This window comes from Leuresthes tenuis, unplaced genomic scaffold (assembly GCF_036924035.1).
Source record: "Leuresthes tenuis unplaced genomic scaffold, fLeuTen1.0.hap1 SCAF_14, whole genome shotgun sequence".
In the NCBI taxonomy this organism is placed as follows: domain Eukaryota; kingdom Metazoa; phylum Chordata; class Actinopteri; order Atheriniformes; family Atherinopsidae; genus Leuresthes; species Leuresthes tenuis.
Window position 1 is genome coordinate 12,561,408 of NW_027325368.1, and position 23,055 is coordinate 12,584,462.

The 23,055-nt window shown below is 37.8% G+C and overlaps 1 protein-coding gene across 2 annotated transcripts; it reads left to right on the forward strand.

Annotated features, from left to right (window-relative positions):
- The first annotated feature begins 1,008 nt into the window (after window positions 1-1,008).
- Window positions 1,009-22,284, forward strand: st18 (ST18 C2H2C-type zinc finger transcription factor). Of its 2 annotated transcripts, none has more exons than XM_072364415.1 (21): window positions 1,009-1,091; window positions 3,590-3,641; window positions 4,425-4,455; window positions 4,644-4,831; window positions 8,340-9,053; window positions 9,727-9,861; window positions 10,717-10,807; window positions 10,903-10,995; window positions 11,534-11,742; window positions 11,964-12,163; window positions 14,142-14,387; window positions 15,873-15,985; window positions 16,560-16,622; window positions 16,938-17,006; window positions 17,291-17,353; window positions 17,634-17,714; window positions 19,062-19,283; window positions 19,459-19,547; window positions 19,677-19,780; window positions 19,877-20,023; window positions 20,154-22,284. In XM_072364415.1, exons 1-21 carry the CDS (start codon window positions 1,089-1,091, stop codon window positions 20,292-20,294), a joined length of 3,054 nt encoding a protein of 1,017 aa, XP_072220516.1. In that variant the 5' UTR covers window positions 1,009-1,088; the 3' UTR covers window positions 20,295-22,284. The 2 variants fall into 2 exon arrangements, with proteins under 2 accessions (XP_072220516.1, XP_072220517.1); XM_072364416.1 differs by having other exon boundaries at window positions 19,880-20,023.
- Window positions 22,285-23,055: the final 771 nt, after the last annotated feature.

The following is a 23,055-nucleotide window of genomic DNA, read 5'->3' on the forward strand; positions in this document are numbered from 1 at the left end:
CACAACAAAACGTGAGAGTGTGGTTCGAGTAATGTCAGGAGCGTCGGGTGTTTTACACACATTTGCTCTCCACCATCTCAGCTTGGATCCAGGCTTTCTGATAATGGTGCGAGGCAATGGTTATTCATGATTGCTGGACTGGGAAGGTCTCTCCCTTTTTGCATCCCCAGTCGCAGCTCATTCTCTCCTCTGTGGTGGGAATGTTAGCAGATGGGGTTAGGGGGGAATGGGCTGGGCTCAAGGACAGTTAGCAGCCAGATTAACACATAGAAAATCTCATAGACTCTCAGCATCAGGCTGCCTCCTTTCCCCAAGAGAAATCTGCTCTATTCGTAGGGAAACAGTCCTTATTTATGTTGGGGCTTGTGTGTGAGTGTGTTTGTGCGTGTGTCTGTGTTGGGGGGTATAAATATGATTCAGCAGATGACGAACCGGCCCGAATAGTAGTAGGCTAAGTCTTTTTTCATATGCTAATGAAACTGAGTGAATAACCCCCTCAGCCACCCCCTCCTTTTTCCCCCAGTTTTGTTTTTCGGGGGGGAAACGCTCCATGAGCTATAATTAAGAGGATGTGTGAGTGTGTGTGTGTGTGTGTTTTTTTTATTTCTATTTTTTCAAAGCTAACAGAAATAAATAATTCCATAATAAGATCTGTGAAGTGAAGAGGCTTAATGTACTCATTGTGTTCATGCATGTTTTCCCTCTTGGGTATTTTGTATTAATTAGAAGCAAGCAATTTGATCTCTGTCAAGCAATCAATTTGCATCATGTTCCTTATTCCGTGTGAGATATTAATATGCTCTTTCCAATTCTTTCGTACTGCGTGTTTACATCAACGTCACACAATGATGGAAATGTATCAGTAAAAATTCTCCAAGTCTCGGTTTGGAGATTTATAATAGATTTTCCGTCATATGAAAAAGTTACAGAATATAAGTGGAAATTGAATACAATTTTGTCTTTTCTCTGTTATAGATAATGAATTACATGATCACTTTCTGAGAGATAAGAACTGTGAACGCATCAGCTGGGGTGAACAGTCTGGATCTGGCATCTTATCCTACAGAGCACTTGGAAAACTACAAATAATGGTAAGTAATCTGTTGCAGGAGGTACACAGACAGAGCTTCAATTCTAAATATAAAGTAAAACAAGTTTTGTCGGAGATGAAAAGGGTATGAATGATTGTGTAACAGTGTTTAGATGAGAAGCATACTTCTGTAAGTGGTGAGAGAGGCAAAGCTCTTTTGACCACAATGATCTCAAACTGAGACAGTTTTATACTTATGCAGAGCTGTGGGTGGCTGGCAGATAATACACTCTTTAAAAGCTATTGCTGAATCTGCTTTTTGCAAAGTGAAGACGGCCTTAGTTGAAATATTGTCTCGACTGGATTTGCACTTGAAAAAGTTTCTCTCAAACCATGCTGACTATTTTTTTTCATTAAAAAGCCTTGAGGTTTCAAGACATGTATCGCAGCTTCAACTAAAAAAGAACATATTCTTGTCAAACATGTTTAATGCCCAGGTGAATGTAACTTATAAATGTCTAAATGAATGAACAATCAATGAGAACCAGTAGATGACAATGAGACACGTTAAATATTAAAAAAAAAATAGAAGGGCCACGTGCATTGGACAATGCTCAATGGTGATGTAAGGTGTTACGTTCAGCAAAGCAAACACTGTTATCAGCCTTAAAATGTTTTTTTTTCCTCTTCAGACATTCTTTGTAAGTTAAATGAAAACCACAAAATGTATTAAATGTATGTAAAACAAGCCAACAACTAGCCAGTGAAACAACATTCAGATGACCATGTGTACTGCCGTAACAGAAACATATGATAATAATAGAAGCCACAATAACGCATTGAAAAGAAATATGATATTATGTAAATCTTACATACATAGGGACATATGTGTTTGTCCATGCACAACTATTATTTTTTTTATATTGTTATTTATGTTCAATTTATTACTCAGCCTCTTCTTATGGGTTCACACAGACTGAGACAGTAGAAAATAAACGTGTAGTATAAATCCATTTATAGATCTTTTATACAAAGAAAAAAAGACTTTGTGAATGTCAAATGTTTTTCTGCTTTAAAAAAAAAAATGCTCAGCATCTCAAGTTTGTCCATAATGTAGGAAATCAGTAGGACCGCCTCAAATGTCTTCCAGGGCCTGTCTTTATTGTATTGTTACTACTGAATTAACATAATTGCTAACCATGCAACATAAATGCATGTCTGATGCCATTTAAAAGCAGAGCCAGAGTAAAATTTCACTCTTTCTTGTCTGTAATGAATATTATACGTAGCCTACGTTTGAAAAGAATAGAAATAAAGAGATACAGCCAAGCATACGAAACAGCATTAACCCAGTTCAAACTAATTGTTTTTCATTGGATGGACAGATATGGGACTAGATATAAAATGAAGGACTGAAACCATTTCATATGTTTAATCAATTCATGTAGCAGTTTTATTCTGTGTGTTTTCACAATTATTCAATTCATGGCGGCTTAATGTGATTTTAACAGACATCATTCTTGATTGGATAGAATATTCAAACCTGTAAAAATGTAACAAATTCAATGAAATTATAGTTTTTTTCTTTAACATCTACCTAAGAACGACACATCTAAAATGTCACATGAAGAAAAAAAACCCTGGTGAGTCAGTGGTGATATTTTCATACATTGATAACATCATTTGAACTTTGATTAATGTCCATGTTATAATCTCAGGCTGCATGGTGTAAGAGCAACATTTTGCCTTCAGACCAACAAATTCAAACAAAATATTGAAGCATGTCTGTGTGGAAAAGTGTTACAAACTAATGAGGTACATTCATTTTTACAGAATGTAATCTATAGTGTTTGGGAGTTGTTTGTCTCAATAGGCTGTAGTAATCAAAAGTAATGAACCTATTATGAGCAGGACCTCTGAGGGCCCAGCGTGGCATTAAGAGTGTGGCACATAAAAGGTTTATTAAAGGAAATTAAGGTCCATCACTGCCACACCTGCTCCCCTATTATAAATGTATGACAGGTCAGTGCCTTCAATCACAACAGCAAACGAGAGAGAGGAGTCATGTTTCCCATTACCAGGGAAAAGTAACAGCATATCCTATGACTCACAGATTTCACTGGCCTGTGACCACTATATGCCACCATCAGCCTGGAATAATTATGTTTAATAGGTTTTATTTGGGATCCACAAGCAACAGCCACCGAGAGTGGATGGATTTTAGCAAGTATTTTTGTCTAAACACACACTATGAGGTGCTGTCTGTACTTAAATGTCATTATTTGGTGTCATTATGTTTTTACACACTTTTGAAACTTTTTTATCCCCCATATTATACTTTATGTGTTTGCATATTAGCAGTGTTTTAGAAGCTCTTTGTAATGTTGTTGTGCACAAAGATGGACATTGAGGCTCAAAAGCCCTGGGTGACAACCAGCTTACCAGCCACTAATCAGCAATAATCTATAAAGTGTTGAAGCCTTTTCACATTTACAATAAAGATAAATCAATAAAAAAGAATTAATTGGCTTCCCTTTACGTTTGATGGTTTACTTACAGATGGATTCTGAAGGCGAGGAGCAAACCTATAAAACATGTAACGGTTGCACAGGTGAGTGCAAATTTTCATTTCAGTTTGCTTTTAGCTACACATGCATGTGTGTACACACATACACACATTCCACTTATCCATGGATTAGGGGTATCAGTTCAACAATCCAACTTTATAACTGTCAATTTTATGTATTATCTTACCGGTCTGAAGAGCACTGCACCGCCATTTCATTATTCAGAGGGGAATAACTTCATTAAATTGAAACACAGGCTAAAACTAGTTAAGGATTGTGTATAGATTGTGTGATTGAAAACCTCTGAATATGTCATTATGCAAGTGTTCGGGGCCTTTGAGGTTTTACCTGCTCACGCTGAGGCTATTACGACATGTGGGGAAATTCATAAAAAAAGTGTTTTTACTGGTTGTGCTTCAGGCAAGAAGTGGTAGAACTTGTGAATGAGATTTATGCAGGCCTCTAGGAAAATTGATTTACCCTTTTAGATCATGTTGTTAATACTGTCAAAGGATGAGCAGACTGAATGAGAAGCTTTTCAGATCGATGAAGAGTCCACTTCTACACCCTTCTGCTGATTATACCGATAAGGTGGTATTGTAAAATCTATGGTAAAAGGCTGATATTGGCCCAGTTCATAACATCCCTAAAACGTTATCCACAAAACAAATATTTACAGGGCATTGTAAAATTTCATTTGCATTAGCCCAAAAGTAGCAAGTGGCTGTGCACCTTTGATTAAGAATATGTTGGCAAACGCTGTGCTGCTGTGGTGGAAATGTAAACACGACTTGTTCATCTTTAATTTCTTGTTCTTTGTCACACAGGGCTGACAGAATGCATCCCTGAGACCAACGGGTAAGATCTTACAATGTAAACACATCATTTTGTTGTCATGATGGAAAAGAAGGTCTTACATGCGGTCCATAAAAAGGGCTTTAACTTCATAACACTTAAAAGAAAGTCTTGATTTAAAATTGTTTTGTTTGGACCTTTAAAATGAGCAGCCCAAGGCATCCTCTGACCCTGCTTTGCTTTTTGTGCAGCCCATATGGGTCCATGGCGAGGAAGAGGAGTGCTCAGGAAGGGGTGCAGGGTGCTCCTGTCAATAAGAGAAAGTCCCTGCTGATGAAACCCCGCCACTACAGCCCCAGTGAGGCATGTGAAGAGGAGAGTGAGGACCTGGCACCGCCACAGGACAAAGAAGAGCTGAGGAACATTGACACTCCAGCAGGTAAACAGATGTCCTGTTGTTTTGTCTGTTTTGATGAACAATTGACGCTGAATTTTAAAATCCCATCTGTTGCATTCATATTTCCCTCCCTCTGCCATCAGCCAGCAGCCGCCGTCATTGTGCAGTGGAAGTGAAAGACTACACTGCTGGGTCCATATTAGTTGTGTCTCACATCCACAAATTGAAGTTTGACGGCTGATCTGCCATGATATTTTTGGCGTGGTTTTACCCCCTTTTGATGAGGCCAGATTTCAGACCCCTCATCTGTCCTCTTTCAATAGCCAGTCCAAACCCATTGAATCCATACAATGAAAAACGGAACAGAGGCGTGCACCAGTTCACTTTGATTTGAATTAAACTTCCCTCAGTCTTTTATATAGAATACTATTGAAGTTGCCTATTGTGGAAAAACAAATGAGTTTTCCCTTTTTCAAGGCTATTTTTTTTTTTCCTTTTTCTTTTCTAACAAAATTTCCTTTTCCAGAGTAGTTTATCCACAGCAGTTTAAATTGTTTATTTTCTCTTATGGCACCGTCCTTTACTCAAGCAAAAATGTTTTCTTTCTTTCTAATGAACCAAATTTTGTGCGTTTTGGCAACAATGCTTGTGGTGTACATGTGCATTCTCACCCACTATAATCTGCTCTGATTTGGTATATTTTTAACGATGTAACTAAGCAACAAACGTAATTGTCCCTTTCAAAAGCTTTTGTTAGGCCCTCTAACACAGTCTAATACATAATTAGGCATAATGTCTACAGCTCATTATAGTACACATGTGTGTAGTTAAATGGACTAGGAGAGTAGCTCACTGAATTGTGTGGATTCATTGGAAATGAAATTTATTTGTTTCCTGGGTTCATATTACATTACAATTATCTATGTAATTCACTGTGTATCATCAGGTTTTCTTTTTGTTACCATGTATTGTACTTTTTCATTTTATTGTTAATTGACTGCCGTATATTTTTTCTTAATTGAAACTGATATTTAGCAGAGTTGATTTAAAACAAAAACAAAACCCGGACAGAAACAAAAAAAAAAAAAGAAAAAAGAAAAAAAGTCAGCATGACAATATGTCAAGCAAATACAAACATTAATAAAGTCATTCTGAACATATTTTGCAGTTATTGTTGGGATTTAAAAAAAAAATTAAATTGGAAAAGTCAAAGGCAGAAAGAATTTCTGCTGTAGGAAGCTGGTCATATCTGCATTTTAACAAAAAGGGAGAAAATAAGCCTCTTGTTTGGTTGAGCCACACTGCGTTCAACTCCAGCCAACTGCAGCCCTGCTGCAGAGTGCTGGTAATGGCTATTCTGGAGTACAAACTGTTCACCTGTTCCAACACACAAACCACCAGAGGGATCCAAGTTTTTTTCCTCCATCCCTTTCCTTTTTTTTCACTGCACTTCTGTGTTTGTGTGTGTGTGTGTGTGTGTGCGCTCGTCTGACTGTATGCGGCTGTGTCAGGCTTGGAAGTCCATCTGGATGAAAAACAAAAACCCTTGTTGCTTGCCTCATAAATGTAAATACGTGTAACTGGCTATAATTTTTCATTCAACAGGGTTTGCCTTCAGACACCTCTTCTTCGAATTTTTTTCAAAGCAGAAAATATTGACATAATGTAACGTTGACTGAAGTAAAAAGTACACATAAAACCAGACATGTCAAACTTCCTTACACTTAACAAGGCACAGGAGCCTCTTTTTAAAAAAATAATTAGTTTTGTTTCATGAGCACCACTTAATGCCTGTTATTTTAAAGCCCCTTTGCTAAGGATTAAGTTTGTGCATTGCTCCCATTAATAAGTCACAGCTTTCTGGTAATTCTGTGCACTGTGTGATCTGATTTTCACAATCCATCTCTATCTTCTCAATCTATTGAATCCTACTTTTGGTTTGGTCTCTAATGTCTGGCTACTTAAATGGATATAGACCTAAATTCCAGCCTGCTGAAAGTAAAAAGCCTCATAGTCCAAAGACCTTTAATAGCGCCTAAGTTTGAATGGTTTTGGAGGATCAAGAGAGATTTTGTTAAATCAATCCAGATGATAGCTTTCCATTGTTAATCACTGACCATGACTTAATATGATTGGTGGTGTTAAGAAAGTGTTTTAGATGCATTTTGTGGGATAACCGTAACCCACTGACCAGGCTTCCCAGAGTCTTCTGGCTTTCTGTGCATATGACTGGGATTTATTCTAAAAGATGGCGGGCCTGAGGTCAGTACAAATTGAATTATTGAGAGTACTTAAAATGAAATAAGATAAAGAAAAGGGATTATTTAAAATAGCAGTTCAATTCCAAAGAATATACGATAGATTTCTATTAACTTGTTGTAATAGCATCATCAAAACTGTTTTGTCACACCCACAAAGATTTAAAAATGTCTTCAGTATCAACAAAAATATGAGCTATAAGAAAAGCTCTTTTGACTGGTTAAAATTCTGTCTTAAATAATCTACAGCCTCCATTTGTCTGTCACAGGCTTTTAATATCTTTATACCGAACCTCTCTTATATAAGATCAACTGTGTGCTGTAACATCCAGCTCTCCAAGACCCATAAAAAAATAGAGGAGGCCAAAAAAAACAAAAAACCACTAAAAACAGACATGCTCATAATTCCAGAGACTGTAGATGATTTTAAAAGAATGCAATCAAATGAAACCGAATGTTTGCATTTTTCAGCAATATTCACTAAATAAGCCGTTCGTTTTTTTTTGGCACAGCTTCCACACTTTAACTGCTCTGACAAATATTATTCAAAGAGACCATTTTTTAATTCTTATTTTTATTTTCTTTCTTAAGTGTATGACCTAAACCTTTATCTGCCACACACACACACACACACGTATATCGCAGGGATTTTGTTTATCTTTTATATCCATGTCTGATTTTTCTCCATCTGTGTTTTCAGGAATATTGCTCACTTTTCCTGTTCTTGTCCCTAGAAACAGCAGTTATGTGTTTTTAAAATCAGTTTGTCAGATGACAACATGCTGCCTCTCAGCTTGCACTTAAAAATACACATAACTGATAAAAAATAAATAAAAATACTGATGTTTTGTGCCCAGTGCACAGCAAATCCTTTCATAATCTAGCTCTAAATCTAAATTGGGTTGTTGCTCCAAATTGAGACAACAACAAAGTGGAAAGCAATTGTGCTCCTCATCTCCAGGTTTCGCATTGAACTTGCAGGAGGGAGATTTATATTTGTATTATAAAATGTGGCTGAATTACTTTGAAATCTCCCAACCTTATGAGTGTTGACGGCGACCATTACAACATATTTTCTTATAAATCCTTTAGGTGGTTATAAAAACATGTTTTTCTCAAGATAATATTTCCAGAGAAGTAACACAAAATCTAAAACCTTAAAGGGATTTGAAGAAGATTACCAAGGACATGCAATTCTTATCATGTATGTGACTGAAGGGCAAAAACAGAGCAAGTTTGGTATGCTTAAAACTTGAGCTGACACAAGAGTAAATGTTGTCTTTTTGTTTTAGATGGAAACTTTAAAGAAGTCAATGGAGTGGCTAACAAAAACACCTGCCCTGATGCTGCAGGAAAGTCCAGCAGTTCGCTCAGATGGTCAGAAGTTACGTCTAATGGCTCTCCTCAGTATGAGCTAGACACATCTGGACCACTGATGGCAGAGGATGATGAGGAGCTTCTTGATAATGAAGAAGATGACCAAAGTCAAGACAGGATGAGCGGCACATTATCTCCACAGAGTCCATACGGAGATATGAGGGAAGCTGAGTGGGAGCCTCTGTCTCTGTCTGCCAAGGGGAACAGCTCAAACTGCAGTCCTTCCAGGGCCTCTGAAGACCTTACAGTTAGGAACAGCCATGTGAAAGAAGAGCATCTCGCAGAACTAGGTGGCCCAATGAGTAGAGCAAGTATTTTTCAAGCTGAAGCTTTAAGGTACAGGCTGCTCCCCACCGAGGATGACAGCGATGGGGAGGCAGAGGCGGAAAGACCACCTCGGCTTGACAGCTGGGCTCTAGGCCTCCAAGAGAGAGGCCTTGAGATGAGTCGAGGAAGAGTAAACCTTAGCCTATTAGAGCAGAGCATCGCTCTGCAGACAGAGCAGAGACAGGTCCTGCACAACGCCTACAGAGAAATGGACCGGTTCCTCATGGAGCAAATGACCACGGAGAGGAGGCACCATAGGATGATGGACATAGACAACAGATTTAACTACAATGGAGGGAAAGGTATTAATCTAAAGGAAATTACATCCAATATGTTGTTCTAAAGAAAAACACATATGCATTCTTCCTGTGTAAATCAAATGGACCACTTGTGATTTGGAAGATTGGGTGCTCAAAAAACACATAAAAGAATAAAAGAAGCATATGCGGAGGGGGGGTGGGGTGGGAATCAAAGGGTGGAAATCCTCTTAAGGACTAAAAACATTTTGGCAACAAGTAAAGTAATAAATAAACAGACTAAAATAAAGAAGAACAATTTTTTTTGATGGAATTGGTGCTACTCAGAATATTGGATTTTGCTAGGAATCAACTGAATGTTTAACCATGACCATAAGTCTTAAATCCTCCTAATGTACCTCTCATGTTTCCCTCTGATTCTTCAAATGACTGCAGCTAAATGTGTAATCCTAGATGTAATCTTTCGATGGATGGGCATTAAGAAGTGAATGCTCTCTGTTAAACTGCAGCCTTAACTAAAATGACAGATTAATAGAAGCGTGTTGTGAAAAATGTATCTGGTTTTGCATCATACTTCAATCCGTTGGCCTGTGTGCGACATACATTCAAGACAGGACAAAAGCATTATGTGTAGCTTACACTTAATCATTTCCACATATAAGACAAAGAAACACCATTTCTGTCTTGCGATTTATTGTGAAATCTTCTGTGTCGACAGATTCTCCACGGACTGATAAAAAGGATATAAAGTGTCCAACTCCTGGCTGTGATGGCACTGGTCATGTTACAGGCCTGTACCCACATCACAGGAGTTTGTCTGGGTGTCCTCACAAAGTCCGAGTTCCCCCTGAGAGTAAGTCACAGAAACAGCTCTGTGTAGACACACAGCACGGTGGATGATTTATAGTCACAAAAACAGCCAGTTTCACTATTTACAATCAACCACAGTAATTGAAATCCTCTTAGCATAAGCGCAAAGACAAAAAAGACCTGCTTATACATTTAGTTCAATTCAAAGATGTGTAAGAAACTTTTAAAATAAACTTAAAGGATTTTCCTTTTCTTTCTTTTTCTCGTAATGTCTTGTAATGTTTGAATATTGAATTCTTTTTTTTCCCCCTACACTGGCGATTGTTAAGTCATTTCAATATAATTCAACAAACATTCAACATTAAACAGTAATGTTACAAAAGGAACAGAAAAAGTAATTAACTTTTTCAAAAAAGCACATGCTCTTAGACTGGAGGCAGTATTTGCAAATCAAAGGGCTTGCAAACGCAGTATTCAAAAATAAATAGACAACTCCACCAAACTAATTGGAGGATATGTACAGAAAAGAAGTTTCTAAGGATGCAGAGCGAACCTTTAACAACGCATTTGTTTTGAAGAAAATAATCAGCTGTCTTGTTTCGCTCCTCTTTGCACTAAGCTATTTACATTTCAGCCACATTGCGGCATTCCTCACAATGAGAAAGCTGTTTACTTGTTTCATCTGTCTCTGTAGGATCTTTACTCTATAAGCTCTAATGTTCCAGATATCTAAATCATCATATAATACATGAAAATGTATATTTTGTTTCCAAAACTCTCAGTATATATGTTTACTTACTTGATTGTGTCTCGCCTGTTGAATTGCTTTGAAAATGCTCTTTCATCCCTGATCTAAGCTCACGTCGTCCGTCTGGTCTGTTCTCTGTCATCCCCTCAGTTCTGGCCATGCACGAGAACGTACTCAAGTGCCCTACACCCGGATGCACAGGAAGGGGCCATGTCAACAGCAACCGTAGCACCCACCGGAGGTAGAGCTACACAAATAAGCCATTAGAAGACCTGTACCCCGTTTATAGATGAGTTACTGTATTAGACTAATGTGTTTGATTTCCTCCCCATCCAGTCTCTCAGGCTGCCCCATTGCCGCTGCAGTGAAAGTCTCCAAACCTCAGGATGAGAGCCTGAAGTGCAGACAAACACCTGACCGCTCACCGAGGTATAATGCCTGGCAACGTTTGGGATTTTTACTGCTCTCGATGTGGTTACATGTAGACAAAATAATTACAGTCCAGCTCTCTAGTGGACTAAAGTTCCACACTCGCTGTTGAGGTTATGCAAAAAACTGATAAAGACTATTATTATTGAGGAGTGTGTGGAATTCATTCACTGATCCCAGCTGAACACACAGTCTAATTCAACGTTTCAGTGCAGACATAAGCAATGGTTTTCTGTGAGTTCCTCTCTATTAGAGATGATAAAAGAGCAGAACTCTTTGTTCCCTGTGGATATATCATGGGCAGGAGGCCCACTCCTACTATATTAATTAGTCTGGCAACCTGGCTGTGGATCTACAACACACATCAGATTCCAGACTCTATGTGTACAAAAGCACTGGCATGCCTCAATGTTTAAGCTAAATACTCACAATTCTTTTGCTTTTCATTTACTTTTTGAGCACCTTTCTCATATGTTCTTACGCAATTGTTTTATGAATACATATATTAAAGCACGTTTTTGTATTTTCTTGCTTCTAGGCCCATTGGTTTGATAAAGAAGTTTGAAATGAACCAGCTGAACTACAGGCTCTCTCATCCAGTAGCAGCCTTACAAACTAGCTTCACAAAAGATATGGTCAAGTACAGCAGAATCCGCTTTGATTATGCCAGCTTTGATGCACAGGTCTTCGGCAAACAGCCACTGCTGGGGACCAACCATGACCAGGAAATGTCTCATTACCCTGACTGTAAGTTTCTATTCTTGTTCTTACATGTCATGTAAAGCAATGTAGTGCATATATATATATATAAATTAGAGATATATACTGTAAGTACTTCAACTACATATTGTTAAGAACTGCTTTAATTTTTTGTGTCAAAAAAATTATGTTCAGACTCTCAAATCTTAAACAAAAAAAACACCTGGAATCCCAGTAACTAAACTGTCTGCTACTTGTTGGTCTTTTAGCACCTCAGCGGTATCCTGGCTTCCTTGGCGCTCCGGGTGGTCACCTGCCCACCTCCGGTCAGCACAGTCCACAGAGACAATTCAAAAAAGAAGACGGTCTCCAGGCGGCAGCAGCCACAGCCGCCATTCTTAACCTTTCTACTCGCTACCGGAAGAACATGGAGGCTGTCACTGGCCGGCCCTTGGCAACCTCTACAAAGGTGATCAAATAAGACCACTTGGAAAGGTATTTAATGTGGTCGTTTTAAAGAAACTCTGATTTGTGTATAAAAAAGGGAAGACATCAAAAGACGGGATCTCGCAAAACAGAACTCGGCACTGGGCTGGCAGTTAAACAAGGAGGTCCTCACTCTATGCAGCTTTAATGTACACAAATAAAAATTTGTGGAATCCCAACAAAAGAACAAAATGATATCAGTCTGCTTTCCTCATTACAACTACTCATCTTTCTTTTTTTTTTTTTTTTGTAAAACATGTGGCACTGTGTTTTGTTTCGACATCAGCTGGCATGTAAAAACATTGAAGTCTTGTCTGGAAACTCATCTTGCCCACTGCAGATGGCAGAGGATATTTTGCTTAGTGATCTGATCCAACATAGGCTATGTGTCTACACAAGATCATCTTTAAAAGCATTCTAATGGATTAAGCCAACCAGCTAAAGGAGTTAACATATCAAAAGTTTAATTCACACAAAATCCAAACTCTTTATGGAAATTCGCACTGATCCAAATTCTCTGTTGTTATGTCCAACATGGCATTGTATTCAACTTTTTTTTCCCAACTCACTTCATGATTAATATTGATCACATTCTGTGGGTTACATACGTGCACACTGTACTGTAGATGATTCAAGGTTTACACACCTACACAGCACAGATCCTTGTCTCCCAGCTTGTTGAGCCGAGAATGTGGCCCTGTACCAGGTACCAGCCCACTGAATGAATAAAACAGTGTTAGCAAGTTAATCATCTGTTCTCGTTTACAGCTTAGTTGTCTTGGAAAGACGTACAAATTGAAGAACAGCTTTCTTGTGTGAAAAAAGGGGCCATATTTAGAGTGCTAAATGTGGTCGGAAGCTTTAACTTGCATGCATATAAAGTATATTACCTACTGAAATTTTACATTCAGACATAACCAAAACACTGTCTGCTACAACAGTGAAACAGGCCAAATTATCCAGGGCAGGACTTAAATTGCAATATTGATAAATAACTGATAATTAATACATAAAAAAAATGTATGCAGATTTTTTATTTTATTTTATTTCTGTTGCAGCCGACATTATTTAACAATAACTTTAAATAAAATACTTCAGCATCCTTCAGTTGTGCACCAATGTCATTTTCATTAGGTATACATCATCACTGTCAAATAGCCAGATAATTAAACTGGACAGCCACATCCAGTGTTCACGAAAATCATCTCTTTGATTCATTGAAAGACCTCACTTTGTTAAAAAAAATAATGATGCATAGGGTTTAATGAAACATATGGCTTGAGTAATTAGTTTCATTTATGGAAAAGGATTTCAGCATCTAATGAGGTACAACTTTTAATACCCTAAAACAGTCATAAGTCATCATGCTACTGCGTTTCAGCACAAAAAGGACGAGTACATCTGTCAGCAGGGAGACTTATGCCACATTAAGCTTTTTAATTTTTTGTTATAATAATGGTGACCTAAAACCAGCACCCCTCCCTCCCCCCTCTTCCTCCTCTCCCTCTTCCCCTCTCTCCACCCCCAGCTGCCATCTTGGTTGTGTGTCCTAGAAAACAGATGACACAGCTGTCACAGAAAAACTACACACCAGTGATATTTTTTTGTGTGTGTGTGTGTGTGTGTTCAGCAGAATTAACGTTGGCTTAGTTCGGTACTTTGTCTGACATGAGATAACCACTGTATGCATTATTTAAAAACATTGTTTTCTTTTTGTTTCAAGTCATTTTTCATGTTTACAGAGAAGTGTGTTTGGGTGCAAGTTTACCATATCACCGCTGTCATGTTAATCAGGAATCTTATTGTCTTAGTTACATTCCTGTGAGTGTAATTAGAAAATGACTTCAGTTTTTATCCTTGTTTTAACATTTCGACACTCGTCGCTGCAACACTTTCCGCCTTCTTTAGCTTTTTCACATCTGAACTGTTGAACGATTACCATTTAACTTTTCTGTCTGTAGGACATGCTCATAGAGGTGGACGAAAATGGCACTCTGGACTTGAGTATGAAGAAGAGCAAGGAGAACGGAAAAGCCCAGACCAAGCCACCTTCCGACGACCTGCTGTCTCCTCCTGAGTCCAATGTGGCCAAGGGCGGGAGCATGCTCATCAGCCCCGCCTTCTACCAGCCGCTCTGTGAGAGGGACAGCTGGGAGAACGCCATCCCTGTCAACTTCAGCAAAGCACATATTTTACAGGACAAAGAGGTAAATAAATCAAACACAGCAGCTACCAGGAATATAAAAAAAAAAATGCAAGTGGTGAAGGATGTTAGGAACAAATGATGCACAACTTTAAAAAATACAATTGTTCAGCTCTACAAACTGAAAACAAACAGTTAGAGTCACCACAGAGTAGGATCATAGTTTTATAGATAACATTACTGGGCCTTTTTATTCCATTGCCTATAAATCCAAAACATTTCTGCAACTTTCCTCTGAAATCAACATATTCAACTAATTTAAAACTGTTGCTCTTGTTTGATGTATGAATCGATTATCTGGTGCTTTGTAAGAAAGATTGTTGGATTTCCTTCAATTTAAATATTACTTACCTTGTCTTGATAAGACGTTTTACTTGTGCTTGAGTTATTTTTAAGTAAGAGATGCAACTTTCTACAAGCTTGTATCTTGACTGAAGTATACCACTTGAAATGTGTGTTTATGATCGTATTAAAAACTATTATGTGCTATAGTGTGAGTCAAACAGACTTGTTTATCAGAGATTACATCTATTTTTCCCTCACTGTGAGGCAAATTTATTTGTTTTTCAAGCACAAACATGCTTATGTCAGCAAGAATTGGCGTTAAATGTGACATGTATTTTTGCCGTACTGTAATTATTACTGAATTACATACATCTTTCAAGGAAAGGGGAGAAAATGTCATTTTCAGTAATTCAGAATATCATCTCGTATCCTTGTCTTCACTCACAGGAATCAAGAAAAAGATAATAAGATCAAACAAAAAAGAGGATATTAATTTGTCGTTGGTCATAAGGATATCAGATTGTTTGAAAATAATTCCATTACATTTACAATAAATGTAGTTAACATAACATACCTGACATAGCTTAAAAACTGTATAAAAGAATATAAAATCTCCCCTCAGGCTGCTGAAATAGTAACAAAGAAAATGATTGTCTATCAGTGTTAGTTAGAACACGCCATATTCTTCCCACTGATCGACACACGGTGCTCGCAAGAACGTTTACAGTGATATTTTCAGCTTCAGTCTGATGTGTTGATCTAGAAAACGTATTAAAACATACTGACAGTGAGGATGAATGCTAATCTGTTCTCCACAATGTTGCCATGGGGTCTTAAACTTAAACTGGGTTTTAAAGGTGGCCCTCGTGTAGTAGAAATGAGTTATAACACTGACCTGATTTAAAATCTTGGACAACATCTGGTGACAGCACGATCTTGTCTGTTTGAAAAAAAAAAAGAAATCTTTACCTCGGCTGTACATCATAAACACTTTGTGGATTAAGTGTGACTTTAAATGGATGTATGGTTTACAGCAGTAGAAGTATTCATACACTTAATCTCTTTGCCTTGCACTCTAACCCAAGCAAATGTTTTAAGAGTATTACACGGGGATTTCAATAATTATTCACTTTTAGGTCATTGAAGAGTGAGTTTTGACATTTAGGACACTTAAGACCATGTTGTTATTTTTTTCCTTTCTCAGCAGGAGGATTATGATCAGATTTCCTTGGAGGACCAACACTATCAAGGAGACGGCAGTATTTTAAGCTCCAAAGCCAAAATGCTACTACGAGATTCAAAGAAAGAGCTTCTGAGGTATGTGGGGCTAGGCAGCAAAATCTTGCAGCATCTTTATTCGGTCAAATATGTGTAATCTGATCTTCCCTTTTAGTTGGCAGATGGTCAGTATTAATAATAAAAAATGTAACTCCAGAGCATGGAGCAGATTGATTTAAGTGGGTCAAAGCACATAAATTAAACTCCCTGTGTCACATGTGATTGTAACTGGTATGTCTGCAGGTTCATGTGGAGAAGAATTGTTTCTATTTGAAAGTGAGTTTTCTCCCCGTATGTCCTGTACAAGCTTAACACAACTCTTCACTCTTGTAGTTAGAGTGCATGCTCTGCTGGGTCTCCTCACAAGAGAAAGTAGGATCCTTTAGTTTCCGCAGCACAGCACCCCCTCAGATCTCCTCAGTGCTGCTCAAAGACGTTATTAAAGTGATTGTAATCAAAAATTTTCTACTAAACTTCCGGCTGTACTAACTCTTGTTTTTCTTTAATGCCCATGAAAAGGTTCTCAGTGTAAAAGAAAGCTTCAGTTCAAGCTTGGCAAAGTCTGTGGGAAGTGGAGTAATCTGCATATTAAATGCTTTGTGTTCCCATGCAGCTGTCCGACCCCAGGCTGTGACGGCAGCGGCCATGTGACAGGGAATTATGCTTCACATCGGAGGTACTGTAATTAATTACACTCTGATAAGCACCAGTTATAAGATATACAGACAAGGGAAACAATGCTTATTATTCAATTAGGTTCACTGTTACATCTGAAAACTTGTCAAAAAACTGCAGCTTGTAGACTTCTTACATTCTCATGACACCCTTTTTTAATATGTAGTGTCAAGAAAAGGCTTTCTTGAGGGAAGGAAGCAAAGTTATGTTCTCAAAAAATCTATAAATATGTATTGAGACATTGTGTTAAGATTATTTAATTCAACAGTGACCAAAGAGTGAATAAAAATGACTCTTAGCTCTTTATTCTCTCCAGTGTGTCTGGATGTCCCCTGGCTGACAAAACACTCAAATCACTGATGGCAGCGAACTCTCAGGAACTAAAGTATGTTTTCTGAAAACTGTTATTGTTGCTAAAAAAAAACAACACGTTTTTTTAACGTTTAATTAGACAGCTTCTTCTTGCTTCAGCGCGTTTTCCTCTCCTTTTCCTCTCCTCCCCGTTCCTCCATTTCTTACCTACTGCACATTGTGCAAGCTTTCTATGTACTCAACATGGATTTGTTTTGCTATTTGTGCTACTTTTCTGCATATTAGCATGGATCTGCTGCCCAGCTCGCAGTCCTTTGCTGTAAAAAGCACCTGGTGTCTGTGTCTCTCAACCTGCAGGTGCCCAACACCTGGTTGTGATGGATCTGGACATGTGACTGGAAACTATGCTTCACACAGAAGGTAGGAGAGAAGAATCATCACAACTGAGCATGAAATATACTTGTCAGATGCATGGCATTTAAACAGATGGGGAAAGTCTCACTTTATACTGAAAACATGCTGCACTTTGTGATTTCTTCTTTTAATGGATTCTAATGGAATCTATCTATCTATCTATCCATTTAAATATGTACAGCTGGAACTCCATGTAGCTCATGCCCGCTCATGTCCTATTTTTGCTCTTAATATACCTCGTCAATAGAGTTTCCTTCATGGCATATCCCTCTCCAATCATTTTCAGCTTGTCAGGGTGTCCACGTGCCAGAAAAGGAGGTTTGAAGCTCACACCAAACAAGGATGACAAAGACGAGCTGGAGCTTAAGTAAGAAGCTTTTTGTCCTCTTTCGGCTGTCATGTTTTTAGGTTAAAAATAAGATAAACTAGTGAAACTGCGTCCTGCTTTTGTGCAATATACCTGCAGGCCATTAAGTTAAACAAAGAAAATAATTCTTCTCCTGTCCTAACATTAGTGAATTATTTTCCAGAGGATTAGCAGCATGTTTTTGTGGGATTTTTCCGGGGTTTTGTGTTGGTCCTATTTTGTGAATGGAATATCTGGCTTATAACTCTTCACTAAGTGCTTTCTTTATAATTATAGTATATCAAGAAAATGTTGAATTGCAGATGGCATTATACTCATTTCCATTAATCACTTTTGTCTGTGAAAGTGTTATTGGAAAAAAAAGATAATGTAATTGATTTGCAGTTTAAATCCAAAGTCAGATATATGAGCCTTTGTTTACTTATACATCTGGACCCAGATTTTTTTCTTTTTAATTACTAATGCAAGGCCATGAGCTTAGGAATTAGACTGGAGTAGATCTCATGCACATTAAGAGAGAAAGGGAGAGAAAGGGGGAGGGTAGCAAATGTCCCTAGATTATTGTAAATGGTGGGCCATATGGCATGCCTCCATTGTCTCAGGGCCTTGCATCAAGCTACCTACCTGTAGTAGATGTAAGTAATGGGACTGGTGTTGTTTTGTCCTCTAAGTGCTGCCATGCAGTCGAGAAACAAAATGCTGAAACAGGCTTTTTGTGGCAGCACTCTATGGCATGTGTACCATTTGTATCATCTCAGGTGACCTTTCACCTTTGTCAATAAGGGAACGGGTTAGCAACCTCCAAATTACATTCTTTCGCATGAGGGGAAACATGACAATTATCTGTAATTCATGTCACTCCATTACTGACCTGCAGGAAACAGGCCTGAAAATCCAACTGACAAACTCTTAATGATATTCTGCATGAGTTCTGCTCGTGTTTTCAGGCACAGATATTACTCCCCTCAAAATGTCTGTGCTGAAAGGAACAGAGCGCTCGTTCCAACTCAAGTTTTGGTGGATTAGTAACTTATAGTTAATGCGATTTTTTCGAGTCCATCTCTAGTTTTGTCGACTTTATTTTTAATCAGCATTTGGATGGATTAATCAACTAAATGGTGAACAAATCTTCCGGTCTAGTTACTGAAAGAGATTGTTTTTAATGATTTATTTTTTCTTTTTCAGTTTTTTTTGTAGTTTAACAACAAAGTAGTTGATATTTTTGTGCAGTTGAGTGATTTTGTTTAGCCGCAGCACATCAATGTTGATAAATGCAAGCTAGCTCAAATTTTTTGTGGTGTGCGCAGCTTTTCAATGTCCGCAACTCTTTGTGTGTCTCCATGACAGATGTCCAGTACTTGGATGTGACGGGCAGGGCCATATATCGGGAAAATACACATCCCACCGCAGTGCAGGCAATTGTCCACTTTCTGCCAAAAGACAGAGGGAGTCCTCTGTCAATGGGCTGCCCTTTGCCTGGAAGGCCAATAAACAAGAACTGCCTCATTGTCCCTTGCCAGGCTGCAATGGCCTTGGACACGCCAATAATGTGTTTGCCACTCACAGAAGGTGAGGTCGTCTGTCCTCCATTTTATCTCTGAACAAAACGACTGGTCAACATGTTGCATTCCTACTGTACATTGCCACCTTGACCTCCATTCACAATCTCTCTGTTTAGAGTAAGCTTTTTTGGTTTGGTGATATATTTCCAACTAAAGTTGTCTTTTGTGGCCTACTCGACTAGCTTGTCAGGTTGCCCACTGAATGCACAGAGTATCAAAAAGAAGCACTCAGAGGAAGAGATGATGACTATCAAACTGAAAGCCAGCAGTGGTAAGTTACACTGACACAGTGCGGCATCAAGACAAGTCACGCTTATGGAGTAGTTGAATGTATAAAAACATAGAAATATTAGTACTTTCAGGCGGAACATGACAAATAGGTTTATGTCCTATAACACAGGTGTCGAAAACAAAGAAGATATTCAACATTTGGATCATGAAATCAAGGAACTGAATGATTCCAACATGAAAATCGAAGCAGACATGATGCAACTCCAAACCCAGGTAAGTATTTATTCTGATGAGCGTGTCTCAAAAACTAAAGTTTGAAGTCGTAGCTCACTTAATTTGATGAGTTTCCTCTTAATTTGTATCCGAAAGCAGATCTCTTCAATGGAATGTAACCTGAAGACAATTGAGGAGGAAAACAAGATGATCGAACAGCACAATGACAGCCTTCTGAAGGAGCTGGCTCGCCTCAGCCAAGCTCTCATCAACAGTCTAACAGACATTCAGCTGCCTCAAATGGTACCGTAAGCCTTGAACACTGCACCACAACTCTTTATGTCAAACCTGTCCTGAAAGAAATCTAATTTTCTTCAAATCGTCATTTCTGCTGTGCTGCTTTCACTAATGGTCAAACATGTTTTTGTTGCAGGGACCCATCAGTGAGCATAATTTTGAAGCCTATGTGAACACATTAACTGATATGTACAACAACTCGGAGCATGAATACTCTCCGGAGTGCAAGGCCCTCTTGGATAATATCAAACAGGCTATTAAGGGCATCCATGTTTAAGCTGTAGAGCTACCAAGAGGTTTCTTTGACTTGGGATAATGGCACTAGATAGCTCTATTTTACTGAAGAGTGCTGGCTCGGCTGCATGTATAAGACAAGGCTTTTGGAAATGTGTTTGGCATTTCCCAGTAAACACACTGCACTGAGAAAATTACCAGCCAGATTTGTAATGCTTTTACTGTTTCTGCATTCACTTGATATGTTCATCCTGGTGAGATTTTTTACCCCTCTCTTGCACTTAATTATTTTGTATGGTTTGCTTGATTTTAATCTGTATGTGTTCATGTCATTCTTATATTATCGCTATTTATTATTATATTTGTTCATCAGTGTATTTATTTCCTTGATTTTTATTTATTTCTTGAATTGTAAATGCTTAATATTTGAGAAATCTGTTTGACTTTCTGCACATTGTAAATGATATAGAAACACATTCCAGTTTCATGGCATACTTTCGCCATCTAGTGTTGAAAAACCTATACTATTATTACTGTTATTACTAGATCATAAGTTGAATCTCCCTTCAAAGCAAAACTTACCAAAACTACTAAGCATTAATATTTTTAAGCATTGCTTTTGCTTTCTTTATTGGAAACTGAATGTATGGTAGGACAAAGTGAGATAAAAATAAAATGCAATGCAACAGTACTGTACCTTTTTCTATTCAACCAATAACAGCTGAATGCAACCGGGAGGTGACACTGAGCAAAGATGCAACATCATTCGGTGAACTGAATGTCAGATTTTGCTTTGCAAAGTGTGCCCCAAGAAGAGTGCAACGAAAATTACAAATTCACTTTGTCAAGATGTCTTTCTTTTTTAAAAAAAAAATAAAAATATAGATATTAAACTGCCTTCTGTGCACACACACGTTGGAGTGTGCACATAGTATGTGCCTAAATGTATATGAATCCATAAAAATATACAAGTAATATGTTTTGTGGTAGGACAGTATTATGTGGATGGTGTCTGATTTATTATACAGTACAATTATTTTCATAGGAGGACCCGTTCCTGATGACTGTTTGAATACCGTTGTTTCAGTAGCTGTAATCTCAGAGCCAAGTTTTGAAAATATCATGACCGAGATTGAAAGTCTGATGTTTGTTTTCATTTACGCTCGCATGACGAAAGGACAAAAAAATGATTCTGCTCCTGTTTTACCTAAAACTGCTGACAGGCCTTAACATTTCAACCAGTTTTAAAGTTAGAATCCTCTCGAGGCGAATTTTAACAGTAGCTGTTTCAAAATGGAACCACAACATCATGCCGTTCAGTTTTAATCACTAAATTCAAGAGGGGGAAGATGTTATTTAAGAATCTAAAACATATGGTTGATTGTTAATTAATTTTTTGTTTGCATTAATTGCACTTTCACACTGAAATAATTTTGTGTCCTCTGTCCCTGACTTCAACGAAAACAACAAGAAAAAGGGTGGTCACGTCCCTGTTCCATACCTTTGAATCCCTCAGCCTTACAGTAGGTTAATCCACTGGTTAAAGTGAATTTATTTAAGCAATACATTTTTTTCATTTCTGCAAAAAAAGAAGTCAAAGACATGTAGCCTGGGAGGTTTTGATGAAAACAGGGAAACAGCAAACGAGCCAAATCACAGAAAAATGGGACCCTATTTTATCCAAATATTCAGTATCTTAAAAAGAATTCTAATCTTTTAAAAAACTGAATCACACTCTTTAAACCTAACAATCCTTTATTCATTTCCTTTATTCAACTCCTATACCACACATTGTTTGCTCAGGAAGTTTTGTGAATAATATTTATTTTTTTCCTTGTTAGTATTTGATGTTTTGTAATGTGAAATGCTTTTTTGTGGAACGATATTAGTATGATATGAAATTGTACTGTATTTTTCTTTTCTTTTACATTAAAATGTAATGCTTTTTTTTCAGTTGAGGTAGTTTGTAAATTGAAACTTCCGATTACTTTTACTATTTCATAATAAGCAGATATGCGCTGTGTTGTACAGTTTGTGTATGGTAGAAATAAACTTTTCAAATGGTCGTGTGGTTTCTCGAACCTTTGGAGTCCAGCTACCATCGTCGCTGTTTTCCCAAAGTCAGATGGCATCCGCTGTCGTGGGACATCAGCACCATCTAGCGGTGAATCTTACACATTACATCCAGAACAGCAGGGAGTGTGTAAATAGAGTAATGGTGCTGATTATTTTGGGTGTGTGATTGCAGTTTGAATTCCAAATTAAACAAAAAAATGCACAAAGAATTTGAGATACTCACCAGCATCACAGGTTAGAGTCAAAAGTTTCATTCCAACAAATGAAAGGAAAGAAAAGCTGTAAAGTTGACCTGAAATAAATCTAAATATAATACACACTATCTTCAGAATTTAGAGCTGCAGCCACTGATAATCTTTTATGTCAATCAGTTCAATGCGCCAGCCACTCCACGCCATTTATTAATAATTTAATTATCAAATCCATCAAATGCCAGGAGTGGTGAAAAATAAAGATAATTTTCTGAAGGCCTTTGTGATGTCCCATTGTTTCTTTTGTCTGGCCAACAAGAGGATGAAAGGACAGCAGCATGTCTTCAATGCTTCAATGATGCTCAGTCTTTTTTTTTTAACTATTCATTTTTCTTTAACAACAATTATTTAAAAAAAAATACCTAATAAATATTGTGTCAACTATTAGAGGAGAAATCTCACAGTGAGGAGGAGGAAGGCACAGCAGCCAATATACTGGAAACTGGAAAATGGAAAACAAACCTTTCAGCAAAATGC

Excerpts from the sequence above, each read along its gene's own strand:
- st18 (XM_072364415.1), top strand. Across the intron at positions 4,832-8,339 it reads GAACATTGACACTCCAGCAG|ATGGAAACTTTAAAGAAGTC; the intron begins GTAAACAGATGT and ends TTTTTGTTTTAG. Across the intron at positions 16,623-16,937 it reads AATTATGCTTCACATCGGAG|TGTGTCTGGATGTCCCCTGG; the intron begins GTACTGTAATTA and ends TATTCTCTCCAG.